This window comes from Crocodylus porosus, unplaced genomic scaffold (assembly GCF_001723895.1).
Source record: "Crocodylus porosus isolate Cpor-Errol unplaced genomic scaffold, CroPor_comp1, whole genome shotgun sequence".
NCBI classification, from domain to species: domain Eukaryota; kingdom Metazoa; phylum Chordata; order Crocodylia; family Crocodylidae; genus Crocodylus; species Crocodylus porosus.
The window spans coordinates 27,400,164-27,414,189 of NW_017728911.1; the positions used below are offsets into that span (position 1 = coordinate 27,400,164).

The following is a 14,026-nucleotide window of genomic DNA, read 5'->3' on the forward strand; positions in this document are numbered from 1 at the left end:
GAGGGGGGACCTGGTGACTGTCTATAAATTCACTAGGGGGGACCAGAAGGGTTTAGGGGAGACACTGTTTCTCCTAGCGCCCCCTGGCATGGCAAGGAACAATGGACACAAGTTATTAGAGAGTAGATTTAGACTAGACATCCGTAAGAACTACTTCACAGTTAGGGCGGCTAGGAGCTGGAACCAACTTCCTAGGGAAGTAGTACTGGCTCCTACCCTGGGGATCTTTAAGAATAGGCTTGATGACTACCTGGCTGGACTCTTTTGAGTCCAGTCTTTTTCTCCCGCCCAGGCCGGGGGTCGGTCTTGAAGATCTTTAAGGTTCCTTCCAACCCTACTTCTATGATTCTATGATACTTGTACAATCTGATTGGGATCAAATCCTGCTTGCTGTCTTCATGTACTGAGACTGTTTGTTTGAATGGAAACTGGCCAAGGTATTCTCTGGAGTGCCACGTTTGTCAAATATGAGTAAAACATATGGAAAAGTAGTATGTTGCTTTGTCCTGTGCATCATGGCCTTTCAGTGAAACACCTCTATACCGATGGAGGCCTGCTTAAAATTCTACTCCCCTACTTTGCAGGTTTCAGCATGCAAACAGGGTGTTCTGTAGGAGGTTAGGGGAAGTTGCAAGCAAATGACATCTGAGCCTGGTATTCCCCTGATTCTTCTATCTAGTTTCTTTTTTCTTATTTACAAATTTAGCTTTTTCTTTATCCATTGTCTCTAGTCCTGATTCTATTGTGAATGGAGTTACTTTTAAATTGTAATGTCATCTACAATGGTGAAATCGGGTTTCTTTTCTTTTTCTGATTTCCTTTTTCTGCCTTCTCCCACTATTTTTCCCTTTTCTCTTTCTCTTTTCTTTCTTTCTTCCATTTCCCTTTAGCCACCTCTTTTTAGTAAGAAGAATTACTGCTGCTTCCTTGTCTATTTTCAGAGGTTCATCTCTCAATTTCTTTCAAGTGAAGTTATCTATATAAGATCAACAGCAGTTTCTGGCAACCCTGTGTCTAGCAGTATTTCCATCCTACATATGATCCTGCCCCCAGAGCGAGCAGCAGGCAGGAAAGACATATTCTTGATTCAGAGATGAGACAGACACTGAATGACGTGTGGATATTTTCAGCTTTTAGAGCACAGTCCACTTATTTCCAAGTTAGTTGACTGGAATTGTAGGCACAAGATTATGTCACCCTCTGTTGAACTGCAGTCAGAAGACAACAATGCACTTTGCACATGAACTTATTATTTTGAAGCAATAACCACATTTTTGTTTTGTTTTTTTCCTATAGGAAAATGGCTTCCTTATGAAGTTTGAGGGTCAGAAATCGTGGCTGTCCTTATTTGATGTGAAGGCAAGAATCATGGCTGTCTTCTCCTTCTTCAGTCAATATTACTGACCTGTCCTCCTGCATGCATCAACTGGATTCTGCATTCTTCTTTTTCACATGTCTCTACACATTTGACCATTTTGTTGCACATGCTCGTGTTCATTTATTGTACTGTGTGAGGTCTTTCATTGTATGTGTGCCTTCAAGCAGTGGGCCTTGCAGCAGGTGTTGCTTAGTCTGAGGCTCTGTGCCGCAGTCATGGGTGGTTGAACCAATGGTATAACCTCACTTCTTCATTAGTTCCTGAGTGGAGGTTGAGACATCACCACCTTTGCCATGGTTCATCAGCCTGTGGTGGTAAGGACTCAGTTGCTGGAATGTCCATTTTTCCACTGTCAAGTATTTTCTTCAGCCTCTTGTTCCTCATCTGTAGTTGCCTCCTTGAGTGTGGCATCAAGAGGTTGGGTGCTGGTGAGGAAGCTCCTGCATGACTTCAGACATTTGTGTGTTGCGGGATGGTCACAGTGGGCATCTCACATCTTCAGTTTGGCTTGATCATTCTATTCTGCTAGCCACTGCTCTTCTGATGTCAGATGCCAGCCAGCAGGTATACATTGTTTGGGCTGGCAGGCTTCATACATCCTGTGATGCGCTGGCAGCTATTGTTCCAACTGGGGTCGAGGCAAGACTCATTGCACTGACTTCCTTTCAACAACTCCACCAAGGCTAAAATAAAGGAGAGGGGTTTTTTTGGTTTTTACTTTGTTAATTTATTAATATACATAATCAATATGCCCAATGTGGCTTCTCTGACCACAGTAGAAACTGGAGTCCTCCAGTATGGAAGAGTACCAATCCGCCAATATAAGTCAAGGAGAGCAGTCAAGGAGACACTGCTTATAGGAAAAAGTTCATTATTCATATTCATTCAATCTAGGCTGTTGTGCTGCACATATGTAGAAGAGCACTGAGTTATAAGCATGATCTAGTTGGGGGTGGGCAGCATAAATTGTAATTGTTTTATAAATGCATCTTGCTTTATTGGTGTGGACCCAACTCTTCATTGGTCCATAGGCAACAATACCAAACAATTAGTGCACCGCTATTTACATCATCATTTGCTTTCCCTGTCAATTTTAGTTTTAATATTTTCAGTTCTTACAGCTAGAAATAATATTGGAGGGTCTCACAGCAATATGTGGCCTGAAGCTATGGGATGGGAACAACGGCTTATTTTATTTTATTGCAACTTTATTATATGCAAAAGATATTTTTTCACTAAAGGAAAACAAGATAAACATCCTTTATGTAAGTGCATCAGAGTTTATGAATAGATCGGATACTTATTATAGAACCAGTAACGTAAAATGTTGGCCCATTACACAAAATGTGTATTCCTATTTACTGTCAGTTCAATGGCATTTGTTTAATTTCTTTTTTAAAAAAAGATTCTTTGTATGTACAGTTGCTACTTTTATAAACAGCAGTAAGGTAGCCACTTAATTTCTTTTTAAAGAGATTTTTTTAAATGGTGAAGTGCAATAAAAATATTTGAAGTCAATAAACTCTTGGTATCTTCTTTCTTTAGGACAATGAGTTTTGAAAAAAATATATTTTAAAGAATATTATATAGAGTTAGAATTGAGGCTTATTTTTACTAAGTTTCATCACTTGTCCTAGATAAGCAGTTCTCAACCATGTTAGACTACGGCATCCCTCGGAAAATGCCAGTTCTTCGTTTTTACTTGTTTTTTTGACCACAGAAAAGTAACAGAACAATTCTTCTGTTGCAAAGAACTGAGAATGAGCACAGCAGGTCAGAATGTGTTTAGCACAATGGATTCCTGCTTGAATTTCTGTGTTTATCTTGTGAATAATGTTTGCATGCCTAACAGTGCTAACATTGTGTGGAACCACATAGCACCCTTGAAAGGTTCTTGGAGCACCCCAAGGGGCTGTGGCACCATGGTTGAGAATCACTGGATTGCATACTCTTGCAAAAGCCAGTCTGGGCTAAAGTGAGAATCCAGACCTGATCTGAAAAGAAAAAGTAATTTACAAGCCAATCTGTATTATTTTTGTAGCACTGTCTGGTCATTCAACAAATACTTTTCTGGGGAAATATAACAGATACTATATTTGGAGGCAAAAGTCTCTCCGATGTCAGGGGAACATCCTGTACCTGTTGCAAGCTTTTACAGTCTGTAGTGGGTTTGTTTGAACTGAATCAGGCCTTTCACTTGCTTCAACTTTGCACTTCACAGAAATTCTAGGTTGTTCTGTAGCAGCCAGGACTGTTTCTGTGGTAACAGGTGATGGGAGTCAGGGCTTTCTTTCCTATATGGTTGGAGAGAGATAAACCAGGACAAGGAGCATGTGCAGGTGTGTGTGGGGATCAGTGATCCTGTGGACACCACTTTTTCTCCAAGACTCTCTCTTGTGGAGTTTTATAGTGTTGGGAAGATGGGCTCTTTCAGGTGGCATGTTTTCCAAATGAACTGGAGGGGTTTTGAAGTGTTAAAGTGTTAAAAACTGTTAGAACTATCATTGTTTCCTCCAGTTTCTCCTTTACTTGAAGATGGGATACTGCACAGTGCCAGGGGGAATGTTCATTTACAGTAGAGGTCTTGGGAGTAATTTGGGGCTCTTGAGGAAAAGGATGCTCGGAGGATGTGGAAGAAGGCCACATCTGGCCATAGTTCAGGATTCAATGAGACATTTGTCCCATATGGCTTATAGGCATCTGGGATCTACAGGCCCAGGTTCATGGAATGAATCTCATAGAGAAGTGATTCTCAGTTAGGTGCTAGGGCACCCTGGGGTACCTTTGAAGGGTCAGATCCTTTGAAGGGTGCCTTGAGGTATGAGGAGATAAGCAGATAAACCAGGCTCAGACTTATACCTGCCTGAACTATCTCCTACCTCTTACTGCCCAGCCCCTGTGTAGGGAGGTAAGCTCTGTAATGTATAAATTAATTACTGAAATTGGGTGCCAGTCAATTTGCAAAAGTTATGGAGGGGTGTCTTGAGTCCACTAAAGGGTGACCCTTGAGTCTAAAAAGGTTGAGAACACTGTTTATATCTTTTTTGTAGACATATTGGACCTATGATGATCAAGACCTGAAGCAGTACAGGTATTTAATTTCCTTACACTGCCTTGAGCCAACAAGGGAAAATCTGGACCCTCAAAGGTATGAATTCAGGTTGCTTAGCCAGTATTTGTGCCTATGTATCACCAATATGTGGACAAGGTTCTCTGGGTAGATGTGATATCTTTTATTAGACCAACTAAATGTGATAGCTCAATGTGATAGCTATTAGATATTATTAGACCCAGAAGAGCACACAAATCACCAGCAAACTCTCCCTATTCCCTAAGAAGGGTGTTTGTGCCAGAAAGCTTACAAACAGCAATTTTTCCAACTATTTAGTTGGTCTAATAAAAGATCTCACATCTACCCAAAGAACCATGTCTGCCAGTGTCCTTAGACCAACATGGCTACAAACAACAACATCACCATTATGTGTGCATTAAAAATATATTAGATGGAAAATGTATGTAATGGAGGATCATTGTACAGGATGTAGATTTTCTATTTTCCTCTGACGCATCTGGCAATGAGCAGCACTGGAAGAAAAATACCAGACAAGATGGACTGAGGACTATGAGGAATGGCTTTCTAAATAAATGCTGAAATATATTTATTTGTATAGTAGTCCCTAGAGACCAAAAATCTTATTCACTTTCAGACAGTATTTACTGTACAACTTTATTTTCTTTCATCAAATAATATATTTTAAATTATGGGACTAAAGAATTTTAATTAAAACACAGAAAGCCAGGCATGGTCTTTTTTCTCCTTTAAGCATAGAATTAAAGCTAGAAGGTGCAAAAGTTCTAGCACCTGCCTTCTGTTGCTGAGACCTAGATGTAAGCAAAGGATGGTAGGACTATGATCTATCATTGCCAGAAGCAAAATCTCTATCTGCCCTGTATTTAAGGAAAAGACGAGAGTAATGTCAACGGGTACTAGCTATATACTACAATACTTGGAAATCAGATAGTATATTAATAGTCATAGTGTATTAATGCTGCTGGCATTGGTTTTGCTACTAATATGAAGTTCTATCCTGCTACATCCGCTGCAGACCTATATATATATATATATGCCAAAACCCCACAGACACAGCTGTTTAAGATATCACAACAGCTGTCACAAATTATTGGTGAAATGGTCATGCCTTGTTTTTAGAGAAGAAGAGAAGAGAAGGCTGAGAGGGGATCTGATGGCCATGTATAAACTGGCCAAGAGAGACCAGCAGGCAATGGGAGAGTCCCTGTTTCCCCGAGCACTACTGGGAGTAACAAGAAATAATGGCCATAAGTTGATGGAGAGTAGATTCAGGCTAGACATGAGGAGGTGCTACTTCACAGCCAGGGTGGCTAGGATCTGGAATCAACTTCCAAGGGAAGTGGTGCTCGCTTCTACCCTGGGGGTCTTCAAAAGGAGGCTAGATAATCACCTAGCTGGGGTCGTTTTACCCCAGCATTCTTTCCTGCCAATGGCAGGGGATCGGACTTGATGATCTGCTCAGGTCCCCTCCAACCCTACCAGCTATGAAACTATAAGAAAGTCAAACAGCAGCAGCAAAGAACAGTAGCTAGCAGGTGGTTTCAGGATATCAGAGAACACCATGGGCAGAGACCCATCAGACCCTCTAATGCCATCTCCCTACCTTCTGTTTTTTTGCTGCATGCTTGCTGGTGTTTTGTTATATCACATAAGCTAAATGATTGAGTTCCTGTCTTTTTCACTGGGAGACAGATATGCAAACCAAATGCACTTTCCTAGTACGTACAGCGGAAGACAATCTGAAAAGGAAGATGCAAAGCCAAAAAAAATTGAAAAAAAAAGTCATTGTCTCTTTCCTGTTCTGTAAAGAATTCCCCAAACTTTCCAGATAACTTTTGTTATCTTGCCCACAGCTGGCTATTATGCAGGTAGGAAATCACTTGAGTGACAAGTGTTAAAATGATATTAAAATGTACTTCCCCTTTCTTTGCAGAACTGGGACAAGGGTGGTTTCTCTGTAAAGTCTGATCAGTGCTAAGTGTAAAAGCGTTAAGTGATGGTTCTGCAAGGGGTACTATGCCGGTCAGGGGCCCCCAGTACATTATACCTGGGTCTTAGGGTGGTTGTCTAGGAAAGAGTAGGATCCTGAAACCAGACCTTGGCACTGGGCCCCCAAAATTAACCCTGCTGTGGGTTGGAAAGCTTGTACTTGCAGAGCGTGTGTAATGCTGTGCATACACATACCAGTCAGCTTCAGGATGCCTTAAATTAAAGGAAAAGCCAGTTTAGTTCTAGACTGGCCTGAGGACTGAGGAAACACAAAGGTACAAACCAAGCCACCTTTACCACCTCAGCTCCTGGGCAAGTCAGCTCGGTGATCTAGGACAACATTTCTAATGTACCAACAAGTGGAGGAAAAAAAACAAACCCCAAAGTGTTTTTAACATAGTTATGCCTGGCATTTACTTCTCACCAACCATAAGCCCAAAGTCTGCAGCATGGCTTAAAAGCCATGACATTTCTAAACAATACGTGGAGGGGATGGACAGGGGTGGGAGGTGCATCTGGGCATCTGCACCTCCTTGGATTCCTGGTCCGCCCAAAGTTTAAAATCACTTGCTTGGCAATGGCAGCAGCATTGCTAATCAGGCAGTGCTGAGGGAGTCCACTGACTTCACGGCTCATTAAACTCTACCTTACGCCTTCTAAACTCTTCATCCCACAGGCCTCAATGACCCACTCTTCTTTTGAATGGTCCTGATTTTCACCCATTCAGCTCCTCTTTCACAGTTCACCTGTCTGTTTGCTTCTCCTGGTCACGAAGCACCTATTTCACAGGTGGGCAAACTATTTTTAACTCACTACAGTGTAGTTATATGTATTTTTGCTCCAATCTTCAACTGAACAACACAGCCCAAGGCCCCTAGCAGAGGAGTAAAACTTCTAGTTTATTTTGAACTGGGGAAAAACACCTGTTGCCTTCAGTACGATGAGACACCTCACCCTCTTCATGCCGCCCCCCACTCGCAAAATCCTGGATCTGCCCATGCACGTGATTATTTCCCATCTGCCTACCTATCGACTGCGTACCCTTGTTGGAAGGAGGCTAACAGCATCCTGGCCTGCAGCAGTAGGAGCGTTACCAGTGGACTGAGCTGACTCTTCCCCTCGATTCAGCACTGCTGAGGCCACAGCTGGAGCACTGCGTCCCGTTTTGCCGCCCTCCCACTGCAGAAAGGATGTGGAAAAAATCAGAGAGTCCAGTGGAAGGCAACAAAAATGGTGAGGGGGCTGAGGGGACTGGGCTTATTTAGTCCGGAGAAGAGAAGACCGAAAGGGGATTTAATAGCAGGGTGCTTACAACAAGCTAGCCCGGGGTGGGCAATGCTTGGGGGGGCCGAGTGCCAACCTCCCCTCCATCCCCGCAGCCTGGACTGGGAAGGGAGCGGTCTCTCTCCGGGGCGGACAACGGCATGTCGTCTACCCCCGCCACGTCGCGGCGTGTTGTCCACCCCGGTCAGAGGCGCACGGGGCCTGATCTTCGTGTCTCCCCCCACGCTCTGGCATGGAGCCGGTGACGAAGGAGCAGCGGTGTCCAGAGAGTTGAGGTTGGATACTAGGAAGGCCTTTCCCACAAGGAAGCACCGGGACGGGCTGTATAAAAAACACCATCCTCGGGGCGGGGGGTGAAGACCGAGTCCTGCCTGTCGCTGGCGCTGGTGCGGCCTCGAGCAGGGGCCGGGCTAGGCGAGGCCCCCTCCAGCCCCCGGGGCGGGAAGCAGAAGGCGGCGCGATGGCGGCGGCGCTGCGAGAGGCGAAGCGGGTGCTGCGGGCCGAGCTGAAGCGGCGGCTGCGCGCGCTGAGCGAGGCGGAGAAGCGGCGCCAGTCCCGCCTGCTCGTTCGCCAGGTGGGTGGCGCCACGGGGACTTCCCGGGGACGCGCGGCCTGGCGCGGCCTTGCCACCCGCCGCCGCCTCCAGTCTCGCCGGGCCCCGCCGTCGCCGCTCGGCGGGGGAGAGCAGCGGGCCTGTATCACCCGGGGGGGGTCGGTTGAGTTAAACCGCCCGGCCCCGCCTCCAGCACTGCGGGGGGTGGGGGTGCTCCAGGGACAGGTAGATATCTCCAGGGGGAAATCTCTGGGTGGGGGGTAGGCAGTGGTCCCCAACCTGTGGGGCGCTGCATAGGGCGGCCATTGTACAGGACGGTCTGGTTGTCCTCTATCAATACAAAACCCCACACCTTTGTCCTCTGTTTTTCTCTTCAAGAGAAATTAGACACCTTATCTCTTCTGTTTTTCCCTTGAAGACAAATCGGATGCCTTTATTTCCTCTGGTTTTCTCTTCAAGAGAAACCAGACAGTTTAGCTCCTCTGTTTTTCTCTTCAAGAGAAACTGGATGCCTTTATGTCCTCTGTGTTTCTCCTGAAGAGAAACACAGAGGACATAAAGGCGTCAGGTTTCATATCAGCAGAGGTGAGAGTAGCAGAAAACCAGGATGTCCTCGAGGACGGCCCTCCTAGGTCAGTGTACCACCAGTGCTACACAGACAGCCTGTCCGAGAGGTTTTGTTATAATTACTTTCAGAGCCGACCTGAGCAGGGTGTGGGGCCCGGGGCAAATCAGCCCGTGCAGGGCCTCACCCCGGCTCCCATCCGGGCCCCGCACCTGAAGAAGCTGCAACCGCCGATGCCAGCGGCAGCACTGGCAGCAGGCGAGTGGGGGGGTAGCGAGCGGCTCCACGGGACCCCCCAGAGCGTGGGGCATGGGGCGGTCCCCCACAGGGACGGCCCCGATTATGTTATATGACAGAAACTTGCAGGTGGTCTTTACGGCTGAGCTGAAGAATGTGCTGGTGGTACACTTAAGGTCGTATCATTTTAACTTGGTGCAAAGTCTGTCAGAGTTTGGGAACCCCTAGGACAGGGCTCATTCATTCAAATACATATTAAATGTTGTCTCCGACTTATGCAGTTGTCCCGCAGATTTTTAAAATGTAATGTGCATTTGCCTTCATGACGGAAAGACAACGCACCGTAATCTGTAACTGAGATACACGACACGAACGTGCCTGTGTGCTTGCATGTTGTTAAGTTGTGTGCTGCAACCTCCCAGAGTACATTCCGAGTTGGTAGCCCTATGGGTAACTTTCTCCAGTGTTTTACTACCCTCCTCTTGAGAAAGTGTTTCCTAATATCTAACTTAACCATCCCTTGCTGCAGCTCAAGACATTGCTCATTGTTCTGTCATCTGCCACCACTGAGAACAGTCCAGCTCCATGTAGCTCTGAGGTGCAGGAGGGGGCGTGTAGCCAGGATGTGCAGAAGGGGGCGTGTAGCTTCGAGGCAGAGCTGGGGGTGGCCTGCAGCTCAAAGGCGCAGGAGGGGTGGCATGTAGCTGGGACGTGAAGGAGGGGGTGACATGCGGCTCAGAGGTGGAACGAAACCAGCGTGGGAGCTGTGGTTTGGGAGGGGGGAAGCCTTGAGAAAAAGCCTGTTCGAAGCTGAAGTGGGTGGGGGAAAAGTAAAGAGAAAGGAATGGAAAAAAAAAAGGTTCAGAACCTTGTACCCATTTCACTGAATTTGGATTGGGATTGGGGGGGCGGTTAGTACTCATGTCCAGGCAGAGCTGAGACCCAGCAGGCTCATTGTATGTCACACCGGGGCAGAGCTGAGACCCAGCGAGCTCATATCACACTGAGGCAGAGTTGAGACCCAGTGGGCTCACTGCATGCCATGCCGGGGCAGAGCTGAAACCCAGCACAGTGGCGGTAGTAGGATTGATTGCTGCTGCTGTTTGCGCGGAGGTGCTAGAGCAAGCAGCAAACTGACAAGCTGAACCTGGGTGGTCAGGGTTGCATCCCTGAGGATGGGAGGAGGTGTTGGCTCGCTGTTTTGGGCAGTAGAGTTTAGGAGGGTTTCCGCAGAGCCGAGAAATGGGAAAGGCTGCATTCTGGGCTGCTGGAGGAATTAAAGTGGAGCATTTTATCTCCTCAGAGCACATTCTAAATGTACACATTTAATTCCTGCTGGGACAGACCTGTCATCAGCCTCTGAACTGTTGCATATAAAGTAGGGCTAGGTTTAAAGTCCTTTGATACTGCAAATATACCTGACACAACTCCTTTGAGCAGTTCTGGCAATGGTGGGGACTGGGGAAAACCAAAGCAGGAGTGATCTGGTTTACAAGAGCAGGGTCCAAGGTTGAAAGGAAATGCAGTAGGCCAGAGTGCATGGGGTTGCAGGTTACAATGTGAACATTTTATAAAGCTGTTGCCTCACTGGCCTTCTCTAAGGATATTTATGTAGCAATGCTGAATTGTACTGAAAGGGCTTGTCCCATTTGGCATATATTTCCATGTATTTTAGCATATTTTCATTCCTCAATTATATTTCTCACATTGTTCTTATAATTTGAAAGCATGTCTTGCAGCATTTAACTATATAAGACACAGCGTGCTAATAAAACATACTTTTCAAATGCCCAGTGCATGTATGAATTACAGTTGTTTTATAGATGTAATTTTTTTGTTTTAATAAGCCCAATAAACTTTTATTTTCAAGTCCCTGCTTGTAATAGAACTGTCTCCCTCTTTGTGCTAGGGCCTTCTGGATGATTTACATTGTTTTATAGCTTGCTTCACAAAAGACCTCAAAGCACTTTAGAGAATTTGTTTAGCATCTTGGTGTAGCCATTTCTGGGATGGGATGTTCACAATCTTAAGGGATTGTAGATTTCTACCATGTCCAAGCAGGCACAATTCAAGTAAATCTTCCTCTATTGACATACTATTCTTCTAATATTTAACGTAATGGAAATATACATCATGAACCTCAGGAATTGAGCACACAACCTTTGAATTTTGGAGTAGTATACTACCCTCTATCCTTTGGAGACAGAGATGTTATTCCTTGCCAGTTTAATTAAGAGCAATCTCATGCAGGATGGAGTTTTCAGAAGCACTCAGCATTGACCTACCTTTGCTTCTGTTGAACTCATTAGTAAAACGCCCATTGTTGTCAGTGGAAGCAGATTTAAGCCAACACTGAATGCTTTTGAACGTTGCCACCTTTAAAAAAAATAAAGCTATATAAGGAAGATAGGGAACAATTGTCTAGTTCACAGCATACTATGGACATTGATTGAAGTACCAATCCTGCAAGCATTTTAATTTTACTTCTAAGAGACAGAAAGTAGGGCAGAGTGGCACCTTAAACTCACTGGTTCAGAGCTTTGTAGGCAGCACTTTGTTTCGTCAGATGCTAGGAATGGAGTTGTCAGGTCTAAATCCATTCCTAATATCTGACAAAGTAGGTTGTTGGCTACAAAAGCTCATGCCTCTCTGAATCAGTTAGTTTTGAACGTGTCACCTACCATGCCTTCCTTCCAGACCTCTTTTTAGACTGGGGCACAAATAACTAACTACATTGTATTATATGTTCTTTCGGGACAGCCAGATCCTTTCTATAGGAGCTGGATATACATGCTTGAAAGGGACACTGGGGGAGGGTGGAGGGATCTCCTGTGGGAGTGAGGTAGAAGTGTAGTGGGTGGGCTGGAGTGGGAGAAATAGGAAGCGCTTTCTTCTGTCTGATTGTAAATAGTGGTTGGGAAAGATGGTTGAGAGTAGGACTGCGCGAGGCTTTGGACAGAGCTTCGGATCCAGAGAAGCTTCGGACGCTTCAGGGTCTGAAGCAGCACATCCGGGTCGAAGTGCTGCCTCGTTAGGCTTCCCGAAGCGGTTCGGAGCTGCCTTGGAGATCGGGCCATAGGGTATAATGGGGAAATAATAAAATATCTATAACTTTGTTGTTTTGTGTCCAATATGAATGAAATTTTCAGGGCTGGTAGACTCTGCAGAGAGGATGAAGCCTGCCAGGTTTCAAGAAGTTTGGTTGAGGGGTTTGTGGGGAATGGCACCCCAAATTCTTGAAAGCAAAACTCCTGTCACATCTAGGCATTACAACATAGTGGGGTGAAAACTGCAGGGGTGGTAGCTCTTGCTGAGGCCACAAGCCCTGCCAAGTTTCAAGAAGATCCAGTGCAGGGGTTTGAGGGGAACTGCCCCTCAAGCTGCGGACAAGCAAAACTCATGCCATGGGTGCTTGTGGGGCTGGCTGTGTCTGTCTTGGGGCGGAGAGGGGAGACACTGCTGCAGGCCTGGCTGCTGAGCTGCTGTGTTCCCAGTTACCAATCAATCATGATTCACCCAGGGACTGAGGGACAAGCTCAATACACAGGACCTAGCTACTACATAATGACTTAATGAGCATCAATCAGCACCTACAAAACCAGGCTAAGGAGAGAAAAAAATACAGACAATCAACTGCCCCAAGACAGACACCATCTTGGCACCAGTTTTGCCTGTCAGCAGCTAGGGGTGCAGGCCCCAGACCCCCCCTGCACCGATCTCCTCGACAGCTGGCAGGCATTGTGGCCTCAGCCGGGGCCACCATCCCTGCAGCTGTCACCCCGCTGCGCCTGAACACACGCAGTGTCACCCATGGCATGAGTTTTGCTTGTCTGCAGCTTGAGGTGTAGTTCCCCCCAAACCCCTGCATCGATCTCCTTGAAACCTGACAAGCTTTGTGGCCTCAGTAAGTGCTACCACCCCTGCAGTTTTGACCCCCCTGTGGTGTAACACACAACCATGACATGAGTTTGGCTTTCAAGAATTTGGGGTACAGTTCCTCCCAAACCCTTGCACCGAGCTTCTTGAAACTTGGCAGGTTTCATGCTCTCAGAAGAGGCTACTGTTCCTGCAAGTTTCATCCAAATTGGACAAAAAACAACAACATTATAGATATTTGATTGATTCCACATTATACTCTATGGCCAGATCTCTGAGGGTGCTCCAAACTTTGGAGCTGCTTTGGCCAGATAGATGCAGAAACTTGGTCCAGAGTTCTGGATCAGATCGCGGCCATCTGAAGTGACCGGATCCAAAGCCCAATCGGATTGCTGCCGACTCGCACAGGCCTAGTTGAGAGTGGCTGGAGGGTTTGCTTATGGGGCAGTTAGGCAGAGGAGTGGGAGTTCAGGTTTGAATTCTGAAGCTTTGGGAAATCTGTTATTTTTTTATCTGTGGATTGCTGATTTATTGTAAGATGCTCTCAGCCTTTTGGATAGGGCAGAACATAAATGTTAAAAATAAATAATAAATATTGTTAGGAGATAGTGTAGCAAGCCTCAGAGAAATGCTTGAAAGCGTCAAGAAAACATGTTAAGTAATTAAAGGATGAAAACTTGACTGCCCAATAGTTATACACAGTTGCACCTGAGACAAGAGAAACTTTACTGGTAAATTCCTATCTTGAAAACAACTTAATTCAACTTGGAGTAGCTGCACTAGGTTTACTTCTCTACTAGTATTTAATTAGCTTCTGGATGGGTCAATGTTTGTGCTCGTGACTGAAGTCACGCTGTTTGCATGCCCTGATTCTGCAATAATAGCCATGACAATGATCAACGTTTTTCCTCTTTGGAAATTTCTGTATAGTTTTTATGAACTGTTCTGAATCGCAAGGACTGCATAATTTCACAGGTTTCCAAATAAAAAAATATTTTTTAGTGAACCTTGCTCTTACATTTCTTGTTTTGAATGCTTACAGGCCATACAGTC

At 45.5% G+C, this 14,026-nt stretch overlaps 2 protein-coding genes across 3 annotated transcripts in view; both read left to right on the forward strand.

Moving 5' to 3' along the window:
- The window catches only part of BCL2A1 (BCL2 related protein A1), a 4,709-nt gene extending 1,833 nt beyond the window's left edge, over nt 1-2,876 (forward strand). The window contains exon 2 of the mRNA XM_019533712.1: nt 1,297-2,876. Within this exon, the coding sequence (XP_019389257.1) occupies nt 1,297-1,404 (108 nt within the window). The 3' untranslated portion in view covers nt 1,405-2,876. The remainder of the gene's footprint in view (nt 1-1,296) is intronic.
- A 5,102-nt stretch (nt 2,877-7,978) lies between these two features.
- Nucleotides 7,979-14,026, forward strand: part of MTHFS (5,10-methenyltetrahydrofolate synthetase (5-formyltetrahydrofolate cyclo-ligase)) — a 37,593-nt gene continuing 31,545 nt past the window's right edge. The window contains exon 1 of one of the 2 annotated variants that reach the window (XM_019533713.1): nt 7,979-8,065. The gene's annotated coding sequence lies outside the window, so the exon portion shown is untranslated. The remainder of the gene's footprint in view (nt 8,066-14,026) is intronic. The other variant, XM_019533714.1, reaches the window with a different exon arrangement.